This window comes from Ursus americanus, chromosome 12 (genome assembly GCF_024610735.1).
Source record: "Ursus americanus isolate L20-20 chromosome 12, mUrsAme1.1.p, whole genome shotgun sequence".
In the NCBI taxonomy this organism is placed as follows: Eukaryota; Metazoa; Chordata; class Mammalia; order Carnivora; family Ursidae; genus Ursus; species Ursus americanus.
In genome coordinates this window covers 3,856,798-3,880,409 of record NC_142138.1, presented here as the reverse complement: position 1 = coordinate 3,880,409, position 23,612 = coordinate 3,856,798, and the positions used below count along the sequence as shown (strand labels likewise).

General features: G+C 36.8%; 1 protein-coding gene across 1 annotated transcript in view; it reads left to right on the top strand.

Annotated features, from left to right (window-relative positions):
• The window catches only part of ZSWIM5 (zinc finger SWIM-type containing 5), a 198,221-nt gene that overhangs the window by 105,510 nt on the left and 69,099 nt on the right, over positions 1-23,612 (top strand). Inside the window, exon 2 of the mRNA XM_045799696.2 lies at positions 22,978-23,334. Coding sequence (XP_045655652.2) covers positions 22,978-23,334 — 357 coding nt within the window. The remainder of the gene's footprint in view (positions 1-22,977; positions 23,335-23,612) is intronic.

Here is a 23,612-nt window from a genome sequence, read left to right as displayed (position 1 = left end):
TATTATATATTATTGTACACTTATATACATGCACTAGTCTTCTTGTAAATAAATAATAATTTACAATTTTACAAATTGAAAATGAAATTATAATAGGGAAACCTGGAAAATTAGCTTCTATTATCCTCTTTTTAGTTAAAACATGCTATTTTATCATGGTTTTATTTTCTATAACTCAGTGTTATATTAGAAAGCAAACCACTCATTTAACCACTTCCAGAACAAGAAATAGAATATTACCAACACCCTTTAACACTTATTCATGCTGCATCCCAATCACTGTCTGCCCTCCTTACAAATACAACCACTGCAATGATTAGCTGGTAATCAATTTCTTGCTTCTCTTTATTGTTCCACTTAAGCATGTATTTCTAAATACTATAACTTAAAGTTGCATTTTTTTAACTTTATATAAATGTAATCATGCACTAAGTATACTTTTTTATGTGACATTTTATTCAACATTACATTTATGACATTCATCTATGTTTTTTTTTTTAATGATTTTTTATTATATTATGTTAGTCACCATACAGTACATCCCCGGTTTCCGATGTAAGGCTCGATGATTCATTAGTTGTGTATAACACCCAGTGCACCATGCAATACGTGCCCTCCTTACTACCCATCACCGGTCTATCCCATTCCCCCACTCCCCTCCCCTCTGAATGACATTCATCTATGTTGTTAAATGTTGTAATACTGTAATACTGTTGTAATACTGAAGCATAATCCCCAGTTACATGATATAGAACATTTTCGTGTATCCAAAAATTTATTTCAGGTGGCTTCTTGTGGCAATCCCCAACCTGCTAAGAGGTAGCCACTCTTTTAATATTTTCCACCTTAGAGTATATTTCCTGTTCCTAGAATATTATGTAAGTGAGATTATACATAGTATATATCTGTTTGTGCTGGGCCATATATGGTTATGAGATTCACTGTATTATTATGTGTGTCAGTAGTTCATTCCTTTTTAATGCATACGTAGTATTTGATTGTATGAATATCCCACAGTTTGTCCACTCTTCTTTGAATAATATTTGAGTTTTCTCAATTTGCTGTTGTGATTACAGCTGCTATAAATATTCTTATATAAGACTTTGTGTGGGCTTTTGTTTTTTGTTTTTTTTTTTCGTTTCTCTCAGCTAAATATCTAGGGTTGAAATTTTTGTGTCAAAGTGTACCTATATGTAAATGATTATATAATTTTTGAATTCACCAGCTTATTTATGTGATTCTCACTAGCAGTATATGAAAGTTCTGGTTGCTCCACTTTTTGGCCAACATTTGGTGGTGTCATTCTTTTAATTTTAACCATTTTAGTACATGTGTAATGGTATCTTATTATGGTTTTAATTTACGTTTCTGTAATGATGAAAAATGTTGAGCACTTTTTCATGTGTTCATTAATCGGTTGCATATCTTCCTTTGTGAAGTATGTTCAGTTTGGTGTGTTTTTTCCCATTTAAAAAAATTGGGCTTTGTGGGTTTTTTTATTTTTTTTATTATTTTAAGTTTTTTTGGTTTTATTTAAATTCAAGTTAGTTAACACATAGTGTACTATTAATTTTGGGGTCAAATGTAGTGTTTCATCAGTTGTATTTAACACCCAGTGCTTATTACGTCAAGTGCGCTTCTTATTGCCCATTATTCCATTACCGTATCCCCCTACCAGCCTCTCCTCAGCAGCCCTGTTTGTTCTTTATAATTAAGTCTCTTATGGTTTGTCTTCTTCTCTGTTTTTATCCCATTTATTTTTATTTCCCTTCCCTTATGCTCATCAGTTTTGTTTCTGAAATTCCATATGAGTGAAATCATATGGTATTTCTTTCTCTGACAGACTGATTTCATTCTTTTTGATGGTTGAATAATATTCCATTGTGTGTATATATACACACCACATCTTCCTTAGCCATTCATCCGTTGATAGACATCTGGGCTCTTTCCATAGTTTGACTATTGTGGACATTGCTGCTATGAACATTGGGGTGCATGTGCCCCTTTGAATCAGTATTTTTGTATCCTTTGGATAAATACCTAGTAGTGCCAAATGCTGGGTCATGGGGTAGTTCTATTTTTAACTTTTTGAGGAACCTCCATACTGTTTTCCAGAGCAGCTGCACCAGTTTGCATTTCTACCAACAGTCCCCTTTCTCTGCATCCTCACCAAATCTGTTGTTTACTGTGTTATTAATTTTATTTATTTATTTTTCTGTGTTGTTAATTTTAGCCATTCTGACAGGTGTGATGTAGTATATCTCCTTGTAGTGTTGATTTGTATTTCCCTGATGATGAGTGATGTTGAGCATCTTTTCATGTGTCTGTTAGCCATTTGTATGTCTTCTTTGGAGAAATGTCTGTTCATGTCTTCTGCCCATTTCTTAACTGAATTATTTATTTTTTAGGTCTTGAGTTTTTGATAAGTTCTTTATAGATTTTGGATACCAGCCTTTTATCTGATATGTCATTTGCAAATATCTTTTCCTATTCTGTCACTTGCTTTTTAGTTTTGTTGATTATTTGCTTCACTGTGCAGAAGCTTTTTAGCTTGATGAAGTCCCAATAGCTCATTTTTGCTTTTGTTTCCCTTGCCTCTGGAGATGTGTCTAGTAAGAAGTTGCTGTAGCCGAGGTCAAAGAGGCTGCTGCCTGTGTTCTCCTCTAGGATTTTGATGGTTTCCTTTCTCACATTTAGGTTTTTCATCCATTTTGAACTTATTTTTGTGTATGGAATAAGAAGATGGTTCAGTTTCATTCTTCTGCATGTTGCTATCCAGTTTTCCCAACACCATTTTTTGAAGAGACTGTCTTTTTTTTCCATTGGATATTCTTTCCTGGTTTGTCAAAGATTAGTTGACCATAGAGTTGAGGGTCCATTTCTGGATTCTCTGTTCTGTTGATCTATGTGTCTGTTTTTGTGGCAGTACCATACTGTCTTGATGATTACAACTTTGTAATACAGCTTGAAGTCTGGAATTGTGATGCCTCCAGCTTTGGTTTTCTTTTTCAACACTACTTTGGCTATTTGGGTCTTTTCTAGTTCCATACAAATTTTAGAATTGTTTGTATCAGCTCTGCGAAAACTGCTGGTGTTACTTTGATAGGGATTGCATTAAATCTGTAGAATGCTTTGGATAGTATAATATTAACAATATTTGGTAATATAGTTTTAACAATATTGGTTCTTCTAATCCATGAACATGGAATGTTTTTCCATTTCTTTCTTTCTTTTTTTTTTTTTTAAGATTTTATTTATTTATTTGACAGAGAGAGAGAGAGAGAGACAGCCAGCAAGAGAGGGAACACAAGCAGGGGGGGTGGGAGAGGAAGAAGCAGGCTCCCAGCAGAGCAGGGAGCCCGATGCAGGGCTTGATCCCAGGTCCCTGGGATCATGCCCTGAGCCAAAGGCAGACGCTTAACAACTGAGCCACCCAGGCACCCCTATTTTTCCATTTCTTTGTGTCTTCCTCAATTTCTTTCATAAGCATTCTATTGTTTTCAGAGTACAGGTCTTTTACCTCTTTGGTTAGATTTTCTCCCCAACAGAAAGGTCAGGAAGATATCACAGCCAGGAACTTGCTCAAAGCAGATATAAGCAATATATCTGAACAAGAATTTAGATCAACAGTTATAAGACTACTAGCTGGACTTGAAAAAAGCTTGGAAGAGAGCAGAGAAACCCTTGCTGCAGAGATAAAAGACCTAAAAACTAGTCAGGGTCAGGATGAAATAAAAAATGCTATAACTGAGATGCAGAACAGACTGGATATAATCACTACGAGGGTTGAAAAAGCAGAGGATAGGTGATATAGAAGATAAAATTATGGAAAATAATGAATCTGAAAAGAAGAGGGAAAGAAAACTATCAGATCACAAAGGTAGACTTAGGGAACTCAGCAACTCCATAAGCTAAATAATCTCCATATCATAGGGGTCCCAGAAGAGGAAGAGTGGGGAAAAGGGACAGAATGTTTATTTAAATAAATTATAGCTGAGAACTTCCTTAATCTGGGGAAGGAAACAGGCATTCACGTGCAAGAGGCACAGAGAATTCCCCTCAAAATCAATAAAAACAGGTCAACACCAAGACATATCATAGTGAAACTTGCAAAATGCAAAGGTACCTGGGGGTGCCGTGGTGGCTTAGTTGGTTAAGCGTCTTCCTTTGGCTCAGGTTAAGATCCAGGGGTCCTGGGATTGAGCCCTGCATCAAGCTCCCTGCTCAGTGGGGGCTCAATCTTAAAGATAGATAGACAGATAGATGATAGATAGATAGATAGATAGATAGATAGATAGATAGAGTCCTGAAAGTAGCCCATAAGAAAAAGTCCTTAAGCTACAAGAATAGACACATAAGGCTGGCAGCAGACCTGTTCACAGAGACCTAGCAGGTCAAAAGGGACTGGCGTGGTATATTCAGTATGCTAAATGGGAAAAATATACCACCAAGAATACTTTATCCATCAAGGCTGTCATTCAGAATAGAAAGAGAGATAAAGAGTTTCCGAGACAAACAGAAACTAAAGGATTTCATGAACACTACACCAGCCCTACAGGAAATATTAAAGGGGACCCTTTGAGTGGAAAGAGAGACCAAAAGTAACAAAGACTAGAAAGGAACAGAGACAATCTACAAGAACAGTGACTTTATAGGTAATAAAATGGCACTAATTCATATCTTTCAATAATTACTCTGAATGTAAATGGAGTAAATACTGCAATCAAAAGACATAGGGTATCAGAATGGATTAAAAAAAAAAACAAGACCCATCGATATGCTGCTTACAAGAGACTCATTTTAGACCCAAAGACACTTCCAAATTGAAAGTGAAGGGGTGGAGAACCATTTATCGAGCAATGGACATCAAAAGAAAGCTGGAGGGGCGCCTGGGTGGTTCAGTCATTAAGCGCCTGCCTTCAGCTCAGGGCGTGATCCCAGGGTCCTGGGATCAAGCCCTGCATTGGGCTCCCTGCTCTGCTGGGAGCCTGCTTCTTCCTCTCCCACTCCCCCTGCTTGTGTTCCCTCTCTCGCTGTCTGTCTCTCTCTCTGTCAAATAAATAAATAAAATCTTTAAAAAAACAACAACAACAAAAGAAAGCTGGAGTAGTCATCCTTATATCAGACAAACAAGATTTTAAACCAAAGATGGTAATAAAAGATGAAGAAGGACACTATATCATAATTAAAGGGTCTATCCATGAAGAAGATCTAACAATTATAAATATTTATGCCCCTAACTTGGGCGTAGCCAAATATATAAATCTGTTGGTAACAAACTTAAACTCATTGATAATAATACAAGAATAGTAGGGGACTTTAACACCCCACTCACAACAATGGACAGATCATCTAAGCCAGAAGATTAACAAGGAAACAAGGGCTTTGAATGACACACTGGACTAGATGGACTTTACAGATATATTCAGAGGATTTCATCCTAAAGCAACAGAATGCACATTCTTTTCAAGTGCACATGGAACATTCTCCAGAACAGACCACATACTAGGTAACATATCAGGGCTCAGCTGGTACAAAAAGACTGTGATTATACCATGCATAGTTTCAGACCACAGTGCTATGAAACTTGAAGTCAGCCACAAGAAAAAAATTGGAAGGACCACGAATACATTGAGTTAGAGAAAGAATGAATGGGTCAACCAGGAAATTTAATAAGAATTTAAAAAATACATGGAAGCAAATGAAAATAAAACACAACAATTCAAAATCTTTGAGATGTAGCAAAGGTGGTCCTGAGAGGGAAGTATATAGCAATACAGGCCTTCCTCAAGAAGCAAGAAAAGTCTCCAAATACACAACCTTACACCTAAAGGAGCTGGAAAAAGAACAGCAAATAAAGCCTAAAGCCAGCAGAAGAAAGGAAATAATTAAGAGAGCAGAATTCAATGATATAGAAAAAAAAAAAAGAACAGATCAACAAGAGCTGGTTCTTTGAAAGAATTAACAAAATTGATAAACCCCTAGCCAAACTTATAAAAAAGAAAAGAAAAAGGACCCACATAAAATCATGAATGAAAGAGAAGAGATCACAACACTGCAGAAATACAAACAACTATAAGAGAATATTATGAACAATTATATACCAACAAATTAGGCAATCTGGAAGAAATGGATAAATTCCTGGAAACATATAAACTACCAAAACTGAAACAGGAAGAAAGAGAAAATCTGAACAGACCCATAACCAGCAAAGAAATTGAATCAGTAATCAAAAACCTCCCAACAAACAAGAGTCCAGGGCTGGATGGGTTCCCAGGGGAATTCTACCAAACATTTAAAGAAGTAATACCTATTCTTTTGAAACTGTTCCCCACAATAGAAATGGAACAAAAACTCCCAGACTCATTCTATGAGGCCAGCATTACCTTGATTCCAAAACCAGACAAAAACCCCACTAAAAGGAAGAATTACAGACCAATATCCTTGATGAACATGGATGCAAAAATTCTCAACAAGATACTAGCTAGTTGAATCCAACAGAACATTAAAAGGATTATTCACCACGATCAAGTGGGATTTATTCCTGGGCTGTGGGGTGGTTCAACACCCACAAATCAATCAAGGTATGATACACCACGTTAATCAAAGAAAGGATAAGAACAATATGGTCCTCTCAGTAGATGCAGAAAAAGCATTTGACAAACTACAGCATCCTTTCTTGATAAAAAAAAAACCCTCAAGAAAGTAGGGATGGAGGGAACATACCTTAACATCATAAAAGCCATGTACGGAAGACCCACAGCTAATACCGTCCTCAATGGGGAAAAACGGAGAGCTTTTCGCTTAAGGTCAGAACCACGACAGAGATGTCTACTCTCACCACTGTCGTTCAACATAGTACTGGAAGTCCTAGCCTCCACAATCAGACAACAAAAAGAAAGAAAAGGCATCCAAATCAGCAGGGAAGAAGTCAAACTTTCAGTATTTGCAGACAACATGATACTCTATATAGAAACCCCCAAAGACTCCACCAAAAAATTGCTAGAACTGATACAGGAATTCAGCAAAGTTGCAGGATATAAAATCAATACACAGAAGTATGTCGCATTTCTATACACCAACAGCAAAGCAGCAGAAAGAGAAATCAAGGAATTAATCCTGTTTACAGTTGTACCAAATACCATAAGATGTATGGGTTTTTTATTGTGTTGTGGAAATTCTTTATATATTCTGTATACAAGTCCTCTAGCAGATATGTTTGTCAAATATTTTCTCCTAGTCTTTGTCTTCCCTCATTTTTCAACTGTCTTTTTGAAGAGCAAAAAATTTGATGAAGTCTAATTTATCAATTTTTTAATGGTTATTGCTTTCTCAATGTTTTTATAATTTTTCTGGCAGGCTTATATATATCTTTAGTTATATTTTTTCTAAATATTTGAAATTTTATGTTCTTGTAAATGGTATCATTTTAAAATTGTATTTTCTAACTGCTGGTTTATTAAAATACAACTGCTTTTTATATATTGGTGTCCAGCAACCTTGCTAAATTCACGGATTTTAATGATTTATCTATAGAGGGATGCCTGGGTGGCTCAGTTGGTTGGGTATCTGCCTTTGGCTAGGGTCATGATCCCAGGTCCTGGGATCAAGTCCCATATTGGACTTCTTGCTTGGCGGGAAGCCTGTTTCTCCCTCTGCCTGTGGCTCCCCCTGCTTGTGCTCTCACTCTCTGACAAATAAATAAATAAATCTTTAAAAAAAATTTATCTGTACATTCTTTTGGATTTTCTAACTCCATAATCGTATCCTCTACAAAAAAATGGGCCTTATGGTTTCTTTTTCCTTTCTAGTCCTCATTTTCTTTTCCTTGCCTTTTGTATTGATTTGGACCTAGAAAGTCAGATAAAAAGGTGATAGTAACATCCATTTCTTGTTTAATTATCTTTCAAAATAATTACCAACAACAGAGTTTCAGCATTTAGTTTGATGTTTGCTGTAAGTTTTTACAGATAACCTTTATCAGATTAAGGAAATCCCCTTATTTTTCTATTTGTTGGTAGTTTTTATTATGATTACAGATTGAGTGTTACCATTAGTTATTCTAAACCAAGAGGTTTTATATGAACATTTAATTTTCTGTATTGCTGCATTTACTTAACTAGTTTTAAATTGTCCTCATAACATCTTTTACTTAAATTATTCCTCTGGTTATCAATATGGGTAGACACCTAGAATGGGCTGAAGCCTGTGATTCGTGTATTTGAGATTTTGATATCTGGAGTTCCACTCCTTCTAGGATGTTGCTCCAGTGTAGCTTTTTTTTTTTTTTTTTTTTAAGAAGGCTTCACTCCCAGTGTGGATCCCAACGTGGGGCTTGAACTTAGGACCCTGAGATCAAGACCTGAGCTGAGCTGAGATCAAGAGTCAGACACTTAACTGACTGAGCCACCCAGGCACCCAAGTGCAGCTTATTTTTAACCAGCTGTACTGCATGTTACACTTTCACTCTATTTAAGCCTCATTGTAATCCAGGAAATAGATACAATAGAATACAAGTAAACAGATTATTATCGGTAAAGACGATAATGGTGTGATGTAAAGACTAGCTCTCTGTTGGGCTTGACTAAAATAACCCAGCTAGTGAGTGTCAGGAACCAGACTTAGATATTTTGATTTAAAGTGTAATGTATTCTTCGTTATACCATAGCTACTTCTAGTTGTGCCTTAGTGTTGGTTAGTTTGGTGAAAAGAGACTAGTATCCAGACCATTGGAAGTAGTAATCTAGATAAGTAGGAATGAGATCCTGACCTAAAGAGCAGTGGTAAGAATGAAATAGGACATAGCATGCATGCAAATTGTATTTTTGTCATTCCCTTTGTTATTTCTCTTTTTTTAGTATCCTATTTTATTTTTTATTATTATTTTTAAAGATTTTATTTATTTATTTGAGAGAGAGAGAGAGCACAAGCACAGGACCGTCGGGCAGAGTGAGAGGGAGAAGCAGGCTACCCGTTGAGCAGAGAGCCTGGGTCTCTATTCCAGGACCCTGGGATCATGACCTGAGCTGAAGGCAGATGCTTAACCAACTGAGCCACCCAGGCACCCCATGTCCTAGATTTTTGAGACAAAGAAAGAAACTTCTTTGGCTCTCATCTGTGGACTTTGTAGATTTTTATCTTTCAGCACCCTCTCTGGTAAGAATATTTCTGTTCCCCCTCCAGGACGACACTCTGCACTTCCTTACCTACAAAAACAGCCCTCTTCTTCACCAGCATTCTTGGTCTTGAGAATCCCTACATGACCATAGAGAACTCTTGAATCTAGACCTGGATTATATGGGAGAAAGCTTCATAGCTGTTTTTTCCTACAGGCTACTCAAAAACCAAGTTTGCTTTGTATGACTCACAGAAGGAAGCTTTTCTTTCCTGTGTATATATGCCTTCTGAGTTCTAGTCTGCTGTAATTCTGAGACCAGGCCAGAATAAATTGAGCTTTGGTTCAGATGACGACTGTTTTGTTTTATACACAAATTTAAGTCAATTTAAAAAGAGAAAAATAAATTATATCACACAGCATGAGAATCCATAAATGCATAATTCGCAGTTTAGATATTCTGAAGATTTTCAGGGAGTCTTTCTAAAGAGGAAGTATACAAGGGGAGAAATATTCTATTTAGCAAATTTATCCCCTGCCTTTGGGGTTAGAAAAGCAAAGGAGTTAAAAGCCATATAATGGCGCACACAGGGAGTTGCTGGCCAATTAATGGGATTGTACAGTAAGAATGTAATTTTGATTCAGAAGAGTTACTGACCCTAGAGATTTTTCCTGTGAAGAGCTGCTACTCAGATCCGGTGGGTGATGTGAATGCATTTAGAACCCTGAGTGAGGACTTCATGAGAATGTCTTCCCTTTGATTGGTGTTTGTGTGGAATCAGGTTACTCTGGAACGTGGAAAAATGGTTTTGCTCCAGTTTCTAAACAAAATGAAAAGCATTGTCCTAATCGAATTTGTTTTGACATTCTTACTGCCCCACACAGGTCAAGTTGCAAGATGGAACAAAAGAATAAAGCTAGAGGGTAATATGAGGCCTTGTCCAAAATGCTGTAAATGTTAGGAATGGCGTTCTTACTAGTGTATGAAACCTTTAAATAAAGAATGTTATGTGGGATATGCATTTATCTCCATATTAAAAAGGCCATGTTGGAAATAAAATGTCGTGGAGTTAAGAAAAGATGAGGATTAAGATCGCCTGAAAATGAGTCTTTTGATTGCTGTAAGAATTGGTTACAGTTCATTTGATATTTATGCATAAGCATAAATGTAGCATTTTTCTTTAGCCCATTTGAGGTTAGACTTTGCTTTAAATGAGGGGTCTTTAGATATTGCAATGAGGGAACGAGCTACTGTTATAGTGAGAACCCTAATAACATGGTATGCAGACACTAATATGTATATATTAACTCACTGAAGTATAGCTTCACTATATTCTGCTGACTTGATTCAGTGTACACAGTCTTGGAGAAGTAGCCAGGAAATCTTTTTTCTCTAGGAAAAAAGTATCTGGGTAATATTTTAATGTTTTAAAATAAACCTGAGGGGCGCCTGGGTGGCATAGCAGTTGGGTGTCTGCCTTCGGCTCAGGGCGTGATCCCAGCATTATGGGATCGAGCCCCACGTCGGGCTCCTCCGCTATGAGCCTGCTTCTTCCTCTCCCGCTCCCCCTGATTGTGTTCCCTCTCTTGCTGGCTGTCTCTATCTCTATCTAATAAATAAATAAAATCTTTAAAAAAATAAAAAAATAAACCTGAATGCTATTTTGAAGACCCTTAAACATTTGATCACACAATATCGTGGTTGATCAAAAATAGCTATGTGTATCCTTTTCCTTTGGAAAAGCAATTTATTGTTCAGTTTTTATTTTCCCCCATTGATGTAGCTTACTAATGGAATAGGGTAATTTCTGAAATCATTTTCAATTACATGTTGCCCTTTTCTCTGTTGAAATAAATAATCCAGGTGGTAGTTATTAGCCTATAACATCCATTTTGGTAACATGTGTACCTTGTATGTACGCACAGTGTTTCTGCAGACAACTGCTTAAGGAGTTTGCTACTTTTTTTCCCCAGTCTGTGTTCAGATCTGTGAACTGAGGAGCATGCATCAGATCTGCAGTTCTGAATAGATTGGTTATCCATCAATGTACAAGGCAACTTAGACTGCAGAGAATGGTTGGGGGGGAAATGAAATTACTATTTTAAAATTGATTATATTTTATGCATGTTAGATTTTTAAGTGAATTTTCCAGGCAGATTCTTGCCATTTTATTTTTTCTACATAGCATGTTTCTAAAATAACAAAAGAAAAATAACTCAGTCATCTAAAATACACATCTAATCCCCTTAGAGAGATCCAAGTAAAAGAGTACTGGAAAACTAGGTAATACAAGAGTATCTCTGTAAGTGAATGAATGCTTGGGTTTGGGAAGCCTCATTGTTCTTTAACTGTAGTTGCTGGCACAGATGGAGAGCAGAGACCACTGCCTGCTGAAGCTGGTGCTGAGAAGGGCCTGTGGCTGCTCTTCAGAGGTTAATACAAGGAAAACCTCTTGATTTGCCAGAGGAGTCTGGGAGGGGAGCAGATGGCCACAAGAAGGGCCCCCCAGCTTACTCAGCTGCTCCAAGAAGCTTAGACTGACCTCTCTAATACAAACAAACCAAGTAGCTCTCAGAGTAATGGGGCATCATCATTTGTATTCCCGAATAACAATACTGCTCCTCACTTTGCAGTCTCTCGCACCCTCACTCAGTATGTGGGTGCCATCTGCTTCTTGTGAACTTAGGTAGGCCCTGGCCCTGGCCAGTTGGAATTGCTATTGAATGGTATCTCTGAGAAATGTGTTCTTTACAAATTACTTTCACATGAGTCTGATAGGCATATAAGTATTATTATGTTCATTTGCATAATTAAGAAACTGAGGCAAAGAGGAATTGAGGAATACTGGAATTAAAACTCAAATATCCTGATTCCTGAGCTCTTTATATCATAATGTGAGTCCACAAAGCCATTCCAGTGCTCTCCATTAGGCAGTAGTTATCCAGCTTTTGAATAAGGCTTTCTGGAAAGGAAATTAGTTATTTTGAGGATGTCACTTTCACTGTTTTAAGCCTTCTTGTGGCTACTGTTTCGTTAGGTCACAGAAAGGAGAAATAGTGGCTGCTGATATATTGCTATGGCCATCAAGGAGACAGGAATTAAGTGAGAAGGTCTAATTTACACTATACAGTTTCATCAAAACCAAATTTATTCAAGAGGAAAGTATTCGTATACACACACACACACACACAATGACTATAAGAAAAATTATTCTTTTTGTAAACCACAGCTCTCCTTTTCTCTGCCATTGGCTGAAACTACATTCATTTTCATGCATTAGCACCTGCTCATGGGTCTAGTGAATCAAAAGAGCAATGAGCAAAGTGGTTTTAATTGCTCAAGCTTTACTAGAGCCTTTCTTGCACTCAGAAACACAAAGACTTTGAGTGGTGTCAGAGGGCCGTACCGAGAAGTGCTTTCCTTTAGAACTCTCAGCAGATAATTCACTCACTGTGCAGAAACATTGTCTTGTACAGATGAGTTCATGAGTCCATCTCCATTCCAACTGTGAAAGCATCACAGACCACTTGTCAGTTTTAGTTGCCTTGAACAACTGCCCAGGAAACCAGGCAAACATCAGAGTTTACTGACTTGTCATTAGTGCATCTTTGTAGAATTGTACTTGCTAATTACTTTTATTAAGTTTTGTATATATAATATAAACTGCATAGTCATATTTGATGTATTATAGTAGTTAAAAGTGTAGGCTCTAAAGCCAGACTACCTGTGTTCAAATCCCAACACTACCTCTCACAGGCTGTGCGATCTTAGACAAGTTTCTTTACCTCTCTAAGCCGCAATTTCCTCATCTGCAATGAGGATAATAAATGAACCTATCTTGGAGGGTTGTTTTGAGGATTTAGTTAATACATGGAAAGTAATTAGAACACTGTCTGATACACAGTAAGTTTCCAGTAATTGTTAACTAATAAAACTGCTCATATTTTATATTTTGGGTTGAAAATTGGCGGAAGCGTAACAGCTGTCCCTTTGAGGTATAAATATGAATTATGGAAAATAATCTTCGTGTTTTACTATTTTTAGCATTATGTAAAAATTATTGTTGCTGTGCTCAGCATCCCAGTAAAATTGTTTATTGCCTGGTTACTTTTTTAATCATAAAATCAGGAATTTTATCATTTTATAATTTATAATTTTATAAACATGCTTTTATAATTTTATAAACACACTTAATTCTCTATTAATCATGGATATGAATATGTAAATTAAAGATTCAGTTTAGTGTTCATTTATTCATTCACACATCAACAAACACTTACTAAACCCTAATAGTAAGCCATGTGTGTGCCCTCAGTGTGCCTGAGATGAAAATATAAAGATGAAAAAGATATAACTCCTGCTTTCAAGGAGTTTACAATCTAAAAAGAAAAGATAGATATACAATCTATTAATTACACTGATGACAATTATAAGAGGGATATCACTGATTTAAAAACGAGAGCTCGAGAAGAAACATTTAATTCTCCAAAGAGATCAGGGATCAGTGAAGACTTCCTGGAATAGTTATCATTTGAGTGGATAATTAAGGATGAGAAGGTGAGAAGGTCACACGTGGTATGGGGAACTTCATATACAAGGCATATATGGCTAATAAAACAGAGCATAGTCAAGAATATGCAAATAGTTTAGTGTGTTGAGAGGTGATAGGAAGCAAGTCTGAAGAGATAGAAAGAAGCCACATCATAAAAAGTTTGAACTTTATCCTGTAATCAATTAGGAACCATTGGAAAGATTTTAAGCAATTCATTTCAGCAAACATTTTTGTAAATGTTTATTCTATGCCAGACTCTGTTTTAGGTAGCAAGAATATAAAATGAATAGGTCACAGTTTACTAGGAATGACATGATTTTATTTCTTTTTTAGAAAGATCATTCTGCTCATGTTATAGAAGATGGATAGAGGGAATAAGACGTGGAGGCAGAGAGAATCGTTAATTTAGGCAGGAGATTGTTATGATCTTGAGCTGAGGCAGTGCTAGGGGAGCTAGAGGGGAGGAGCTAGAACGGAGAGATATTCAGGAAGCAGAATCCATAGGATTTAGTGACCTCTTGGATATAGACCAGAGGGAGGAGTTAGGATGAATTCCAGAGCCATGACTCCTGCCTGCTTCTCCCAGCCTCAGCACATGCGACTTTACCTCTTGCTGTTGGCTGTCCAGTTGCTAGTTTTCTTTCTATTCTTTGAATAGTCCATGTTCCTCTCATCCTTAGTACCTCTAGCCTTAGCATAGCTTTTTCTTCCTCCTGCCTCAACATTGCTGCATATATGCGCCTTTTTTTTTTTTCCCACCTGGAGTATTCTTTACCACTATTCTGTCATTCCCCATTCTTTCACTTAATTAATTATTATTTATTCTATGATATTTTGCTCAAAATGTTATTTCCTCGAGGAAATCCCTTGTCCTAAACCAGATCCGGTCTTCATATTATATGCTATCCTATCATCCTGTACTTCTCTTTCATACCACTTATCACAATTAGAATTAAATAATTACCTGTGAACTTAATTGTTTAATACCTGTCTTTCCAGCTAGAATATAAATGCCATAAAGTCAGGGATTATTTGGTCTTTTCATGGGTTTATTCTTGGTACCTAACACATGGTAGATGTTAAATAATTATTAGTTGAATGGATGAATTGACTTCAATTTAAGATACTTTTTAAAAAGAGAGAGATTAACATCTTTATGTGTTTTGGCTCTTTGAACTTCTTATAATCTCCAAGGGAAAGACATGTGCAATAGGTTACCAAATTAAATCTGACCAGAGAGGCCAGATATTGCATATTCTCTAATTTGTCTCTATTAGGATTCCATTTTCTGTCACTTTGGTAATTATCATAGTAGCTGACTATATGTAAACAAAAGGTGAAAATTGAATTAGGATGATTTTGCAGTGTCTTAGTTTAAAAAAAATATTTAAGAAGCAATACCAAACATTACTCTGATTTTCCTAAACTAGGAAAATGAAGTTGATGTTCGGGCAACATTCTAATACAAATAAAATGTGGTTTTTAGGAACTTAGACTCTGAAGCCGGACTATCTAGGTTCAGTTCCTAACTCTGCCACTTACTGGATGTGTAAACTAGGCAAGTTAATTAATTTCTCTAAGCCTCAGTTTCTTTACCTACAAAAAAAAAATGGAGATAATACTAAACACATAACATTGTAGTTAGAATTAAATGAAATAGTGCTTATAAGAGGTCTTAGTGTCTAGCATATGGTAAGTGCTCAAAAAATATAATTAAAATTATTTTATTTTTTAATCAAAAGAAGCAATTTGGTTGTATTTAGGAAGTACATTAACTTGAAGAAATCCTTTACAAATTTATTTTTTATAGTTTTTAAAACCCAGGATGTTTCAGAATGTGAAGTTTCGGTCATTTTAATTTCTGTTATCATGACTGTAATCACGCAATGAATTGGGGTCAAATTATGTAACTTCCCTGAGCCTGTTCCTCATCTGTGAAATGAGTGTCTCTTATTATCTGATTCTGGGTAAAATTCTCTCTCTTGTGAACTAGATTATAAACTTCATAGGCAGAAATGTTAAAGCATCTTCATTTAATATGATTGAATTCAGCATTAGGGTAACAGGTGAGTTTTCATATGAAGGTGATATTTGAGCTAAGCCATAAAGAACACAGGATTTTCTTACTTGGGGAAGGGAAATTTTATTTCTGTTTTCCACAAGTGGAAAACTAATCTTTGGTACTTTCCAATTAGTCCAAGCTGGGGTCTAACCCATGCCCTGGATTCTCCAGCCTTGATTCTGGGGAAAGAAAATTATTAAGTAAAGAATTTCAGTCATTTCCATTTCCTCTGGGTCACTATTTAGTTTAGAAGGCAGGAGAATAAGAACTCTTTTAATACATGGGCCATTCATGGATTGTTAACAATTTCTTGCTAATCATGAGGTTCTCAGAGCTCTTGCTGCACGTATAAGCATGGCAAACTCTAGCAAGGACCACCTGCAAATAACTTGGTTGTTAGGAGCCTGTGAGGCCATTTCTGCACACTTTTTGAGATTTGCCCCATTACTCAGTGGCAGTTGGAGCATGTTGGAGGCAAGGAAAACATGGCATACTAATAGGATAACATGCTGGTATTCATAGGCTTACTTCATAGAAGGTGCTCATAGAAGGCCAGCAATTTTCCTGGAAACATGTTAGAGCCATTGTGATATGTAATGGAGAAGGGACTGTGATATAATTTTATTCTTAAATTTCTAAACAATGTGAAGACCAGGTGGGGAAGCTATCTCAGCCACAGAACAGAAAGGTGAAATGAGGTCTCTCTTTTCTCAAGGCAAAGCTCACTTTGTGATTTAGGGATTGGGTTGAGGTGGGGATGTAATGCTTGCAAAACGAAACAGGAACTCCTTGAGAGTATTGGTACATTATTCAGGGCTTGCTTGTGTTAAAGCACTTGAGGGTTTTTTGTTTTTGTTTCTCCTTCTGTATGAAGTGATAGGGCCACCAGGGGAACAGCTGCCTGATTGACTGTTTTCTTCAAAAAGCTGGGTCTCTACCAGACCTACCATCCCTGACTGCTTCACATCAAAAAGATATGCTGTATGAAGGAAGGAATTATTGGGAGTTGGACCATTATGGCCTGCTGGAGCCACTAGTGAAGCAAACATATATTGATTGCTTTCCTTTGTGTCTGCCTATGCCTTCTCCCACCAATCCATCCATTATCTTAATCATTCCAACACTTACAATTGGTAAAAGAGACTGTTTTTAAAAGCCAGTAGTTCTTGGACATGTGAATATTTGATAAGCTGGATGATTTCATAATATATGCATTTTCTTTTCGCGTTTTAGGAAAATGTGATTGAAAGATCATCACAAAGATGATGTTCTATAAAGTCCTTGTTTTTCCTATGAATTCTAAGCAATTTTCATGGTTGTCATTTCTGTCACTTTTTTTGTTAAAAGCCCACCGTGTTCCAGACACTGAATTGGGCATTTTACATGTTTCTTTCCTCATTTTACAGATGAAGGTGTTAAGAGCCAGAGAAGGTGAGAGAGTCAAAACTGAAATAAAAAATAAAGCCACTCTAATGAAATAATTGATTGAGGCAATGATCATCAATGACTACTAAAACTATTAGGTAGAAAGTTGACAGGGAACTTTACAATGGATGGATCAGGCTCATAACACCTGAACGCAGTTATCAGTCCTAAGAGCACAAAAAGAAAAACCATCAGGCATTATGTATCTCCTGATGTGATGTATTAGGAAGTATGCAACACAACCTGTGAAGTAGTTTTACCAAAAAACCTGAATCTGGTCAAGTCTCTCTGAGCTAACTTATTATTTTTCAGTAAATAATTGGAGGTGGGGGAGGAGAGGAACTTGTAGCTTAAGAGACAAATCAACCAAATGTAATGGCCGGACTTTGTTTGTATCCTGATTTGAACAAACCTCCTGTTTTTATTTGTTTGTTGTTCTCAGGGCTTTTTAAAAAGTTACTTGTGGCAATCTGAACACTAGATATTTGATTTTAAGGAATTACTATTAATTTTAAATTCTTATCTTTAGAAATGTATACAGAGGTATATAGCAATGAAATTATATTTCTGGGATTTACTTCAATATAATCCATTGGAAAGGATAGAGAAGGAGTTGGGAAAAGGTAAAGATTAACCAGTGTATGTCTCTGTTGAAAATTATTGAAGCTGAGTGAATGGAAACATGAGGTCTTATTATACTAAGCTCTCTCTACTTATTTGTTTGAAAATGTCCAGATAAAAAGTAAACACTCAGAGCATACAGTAGCTATTCAGTAAATACATGCTGGAATCAATAGAGATTTTGAGGCTTCTACATGTTTGTTCATATCAACAGATTATTGATGGACCTGTTTATGGCAGTTAGGTTTGCAAGGGGAAGGAAACACTATATCGAGCCTATCCTATGTAGCTTTATTCCCAGGAGTAATTAAGCATTTAAAAAATATTACTAGGTTACAATAAGGCAAGAAGCACAAATATGTGATACTGGCTTTCAGTTTACATTCTAAGAGATACAAAGGGAAGAAGGAACTCACAGCAAGGAAACTTCCACAGAGCCACTCACAGACTTCTGCCTTTTAAATGGCCCTAGGCCTGGAGCATGACCTATGACAGTGGAGCCCAAAGATTCACCAAGCTCAAATAAAGATGTTCTCAAGAGCATCATGGGCCCTAACCAAAGTCTCTAGGGAGTCATGTCTGATTGCTTTTAAAAACTATTTTGTAGAAAGTATCTCAGTTGTTTAACTTTGACCTGGTGTGGAGACCACTGGAATCTAAGTTGATACTCAACATTTTGTCTCTAATTCCAGATTAACAAAGAGGGTTCAAACCATTACCGATGCTATAAAAACTGAAATTTTAGGATTTCGATAACCTGAGTATGGGCTTTTGAGCCAGACTTCCTGGGTGTGAATCTTGGCTTTGCCACTTACTAACAGAATGAACTTGAACAAGTTACTTAACCTTTCTGTGCTTCTTTCCTCATATGTAAAATGGGAATAATAATAGTAATCGGGGTTTTCCAGAACAGAATCAGTAGGATATATGTATACACACACAGATCTGTATATATGTATATGTGTGTATGTGTGATTTATTTCAAGGAATGGGTCTGTGCAATTATGGGAGCTGGCAAGTCTGAAATCTGAAAGGCAGATGAGATCTACCCCCATTATTGAGGATAATTTCCTTTAGTTAAAGTCAACTGATTGTATATGTTAACCACATCTACAAAATACCTCTACAGCAGCCCCTAGATTAGTGTTTGATTGAATGATGGGGCCCTATAGCCTAATCAAATTTACACCTAAAACTTGGATCATACCTACTATCAGATTCATAAGAACTGTGAAAATATAATGAGTTAGTGGCATATAAAGCACTCAGAACAAAGCCTAACACATGGGAGGCACTCATAAAGGTTAGCTATTATTACACACTCTTTAAATTCCAAAAGTAGCCTGGTTTAGGAAAGATAATAATAAATTCAGTGATAGTCACTATAAAATCAGTTAATATTCTCACTAGAATGAACCTTGGAGGTCATTTTAAAAATGTGGAAGCTGAGGTCCAATCTCTTTTTCATATAGCTAGAGTGATTTTGGTTTTTATAGTGATGAACACACACATCTTAATAAGATACCCATCGCTTCTGTCCCAAATCTCACCAATATTCTTACTCATTTTCATGCAAGAAAGGAATTAGAGATTTGGGTTCAGAAACTGTACTGTAGACCAGGTGCCTCAAAGCATTGAACTGATGAAGTGGAAATGTTTATATTCAACTTTTAGATTCAGAAGTTTAGAACCTAAGCTCTTCCTACATTGACATCACTATCATATTTAAAATTTCAAAGTTACTCTTCTATGGGGTCTCTTTTCATTAGGACTTAAGTCATTTCTCACAAACGTATTAATATCCAATGCTCCTGAGTAGCCTAAATGAAATTAAGAATGCACTTTCTTAGCACCTGGTTTTCAACCACTGTGAAACTTGGCCATTGGGGAAGTTCTCTCTGATGCCCTTGACATGGAGACTCATTAACAGAGATTGCATAAAAGCATGAATAATACATTTATAGGACATTTTACAGTTTTATAAACCACTTTTGAAAGATAGGGCAAGTATTATTACCCCCACTTAACTGAGGAGGAAGCTGAAGCTCAGAGTTGTAAAGTGAATCTCCCAAGACTACATAGTTAATAACAGATTCTGACTGCCTGATCCCAGTATAATATGCTCTCCGCTATATAACTCTACTGGCTATGTCCCGTGGATATATATCTGGAAAAGAGCTGTTTTTCAACTCTGCAGTTCTTTTCCTTAGTTCTAAAGTAAAGGCAGTCTTGGAGACACTCCCAGAAGAGTCAGGACCTGGGAACAGGGGACACTCCTTGGCAGGGCACTATAGGACCTCTTCTGTATAAGGCCATTACCCTCAAGAACAGGAGACATAGATGACATTTTTAACACAGAGAAACAGGCACAGAGACTTAGACAAAATGAAAAGACATAGAAATTTATCCCAAACGAAAGAACAGGAAAAGGCCATGAACAGGGATCTAAGGAAAAAAGATACATGCCTGTTAGAGAATTTACAGTAATGATCATAAAAGTACTCATCAGACTTGAGAAAAGATTGGAGGACATCAGTGAGAACCCTAACACAGAGATAAAGAATAACATAGCAGAAAGAAACACTTGATGGCATGCACAGCAGGCTGGAAGAAGCAGAAGAATGAATTAATGACCTAGAAGACAGAGTAAGGGAAAGTAAGCTGAACGAAGGAGAGAAAAAAGAATTATGCAAAACAAGAATACGCTTAGGGAACTTGGTGACTGCATCAAACATAAACACATTCGTATTATAGGAGTCCTAGAAGAAGAAGAGAGAGAAAAGAGGGCAGAAGATTTATTTGAAGAAATAAGAGCTGAACTTGCCTAACATGGGGAAGGAAACAGGAGGCACAGAGAACTTCTATCAAAATCAACAAAAGCATATCCACACCAAGACATATTGTAATTAAATTGGCAAAATATAATGATAAAGAAAAAATATTAAAAAGCAGCAAGATAGGGGTGCCTGGGTAGCTCAGTCAGTTAAGCGTCTGCCTCTTGATTTCACTTAAGTCATGATCTCAGGGTCATGGAATCAAGCCCTGTGTCAGACTCCATGCTCAGCATGGGGTCTGTTTGTCCCTCTCCCTCTGCTCCTCCCCCTGCTTATGCTCCCTCATTCTTGCTCTTTCTCTCTCTAAAATAAATAAAATTTTCTTTAAAAAAAAAAAAAAGCAGCAAGATAAAAGAAGACTGTTACATACAAAGGAAACCCCATAAAGCTACCAGCAGATTTTTCAGCAAAAAAACTTTCCAAACCAGAAAGGAGTGGCATGATGTATTCAGAGTTCTGAATGGGAAGAACTTGCAGCCAAGAATACCCTATCCAGCAAGGCTGTCTTTCAGAATAGAAGGAAAGTTTCCCAAACAAAAACTAATGGAGTTCATGACCACTAAACGAGCCCTGCAAGAAATATTAAAGGGAACTCTTTGGACACAAATGACTGTATGAAGGTAGGAAACACAAAAGCAGTAAAAATGAATATTTCTGTAAGAAGAATCAGTCAAGGAACTCACAAAAGAAAAGGAAGTATACACCTAAAACGTGGGGAGGAGAGGAGTAAAGAATGGATTCAAACTTAAACAACCATCAATTTAGTATAGACTTCTATATGCAGAAGAGGTTATATGCAAACTCTATGGTAACCATTTATCAAAAACCACTAATAAATATGCGAAGAATAAAGAGAAAGAAATTCAAATATGTCACTGAAGAAAACCAGCAAACCATGAGAGAAAGACAAGAAAGGATCAGAGGAAATCTTCAGAAAAACCACAAAACAAATAACAAAATGGCAATAAATACGTATCTATCAATAATGACTTTATCTTTTTAAGTAGGCTTCAAGCCTAGCATGGAGCCTAATGGGGGGCCCGAACTCATATCCCAAGATCAAGACCTGAGCTGAGATCAAGAGTCAGATGCATATGGGAAGGGGAGGGAAAAAAAAGAGGAGACAAACCATAAGAGACTCTTAATGATAGAGAACAAAGTGAGGGTTGATGGAGGGAGGTGAGTAGGTGATGGGCTAGATGGGTGATGGGTATTAAGGAGCACTTATTGTGATGAGCACTGGGTGTTGTTTGTAAATTCTACTCCTGAAACCAGTATTGCCCTGTATGTTAACTAAATAGAATTTAAATAAAAATTTGAAAAGGCTGGGGCGCCTGGGTGGCTCAGTCGTTAAGCGTCTGCCTTTAGCTCAAGGCGTGATCCCGGTGTTCTGGGATCGAGCCCCACATCAGGCTCCTCCGCTGGGAGCCTGCTTCTTCCTCTCTCACTCCCCCTGCTTGTGTTCCCTCTTTCGCTGGCTGTCTCTATCTCTGTCAAATAAATAAAATCTTTTGAAAAAATGTGAAAAGAAAAACGAAAATAATACCTTCATCATGTTGTTGTGATAAATTATTAAAAGCACCAATTACAGTTCTGCTACATGATAGGTGGTTTACAAATATTTGCTTTTCTTCTCCTTTTTCTGTTAATAGTCCTAGGCCTAGCAGTCTGATACTTAAGGTCTCATTAAACTTTGGTTAGAATGACTGAATTATTCTGCCTACATTTCAAAATTATCAGTGCTATGTGCTAGTAAGTAGAGGTGTAACACTGCTAATCCCACTGCACCAAGCTGTGCTCTCCATATTTTATGGGTTTCTTGCCTTTTACGTATTCCACATGACCACCATTTTGGAATTGTATGTTTTGAGGAACAAATGTTGTCTGTAGTCTCCTTGTTCTTTCTCCTGTCCTTTTCATGGTGTTCTTTTGGTTTCTCTTGCATTTAGTATTCACCTTAGTCTAGATTGTACTGATGTTATTTGTAGACTTGTCTTTGCCCCCAAAGAGCTTAAAGTCTACCTCGGAGTTTCTTAACTTATTTGGGGTTCCTTGTTAACCATTTGAGACTATAATGAAAGCTTTGAGCCATCCCCTGCCCTCAGCAAAAGTACGTATGTACAAACAAAAGTTTTCATAATTAGTTCAGGACGTTTGTGGACTCGAGGGTAAGGACTCTTTTTCTAGATATTGTGGTCCTTAACAGCTATACCTGAGTTTCACTGGCCTTTGTATTATGGCAGAGCCTACCACATAGATAGGAGATACTCAGCAAAAGTTTCTGAATTGATGTAATTGAAATGCAAAATGAAAATCTTCAAGCTTCTTTCTACAGAATCTCTAAACACACTTTCTTTGTTTCCTTAGGCTTCCATCTCAGTGGCACAGTAACTGAAGCAGCTACTACTTCTGAACCAGCAGTGACTTACAAAGTTGCAATCAGTTTTGATCGATGCAAAATCACTTCAGTGACATGTGGCTGTGGGAACAAAGACATATTCTACTGTGCTCATGTGGTAGCACTCTCACTATACAGGATCCGTAAACCAGACCAAGTCAAATTGCGTCTTCCTATCTCAGAAACCCTTTTCCAGATGAATAGGGACCAGCTACAAAAGTTTATTCAATATTTAATCACGGCACACCACACTGAAGTTCTTCCTACTGCACAGAAACTGGCAGATGAGATTCTGTCCTCCAACTCCGAAATCAACCAAGTGAATGGTAATTATACAACATTTTTGTTGCTAAAAACCTACTTTGTTGCTTTATTGCATATTTAGAGGTTGAAATTTTGGGGGGAATATTTTTGCAATTGTAATCACTTCAACCTTAATGAGTTCATTCTATCCAAACAACTATTTAACTCTTAGTCTAGCAGTCCAATTGTCTACCTTATAAAGATTTTGGCAAAAAAGGACAGAGAATGTTAGAGTTATATGTCGATCTAGTTTATGGACTTTATTGTCCATATAATCCCTGTCCCCAGGAGCCTGAAATAT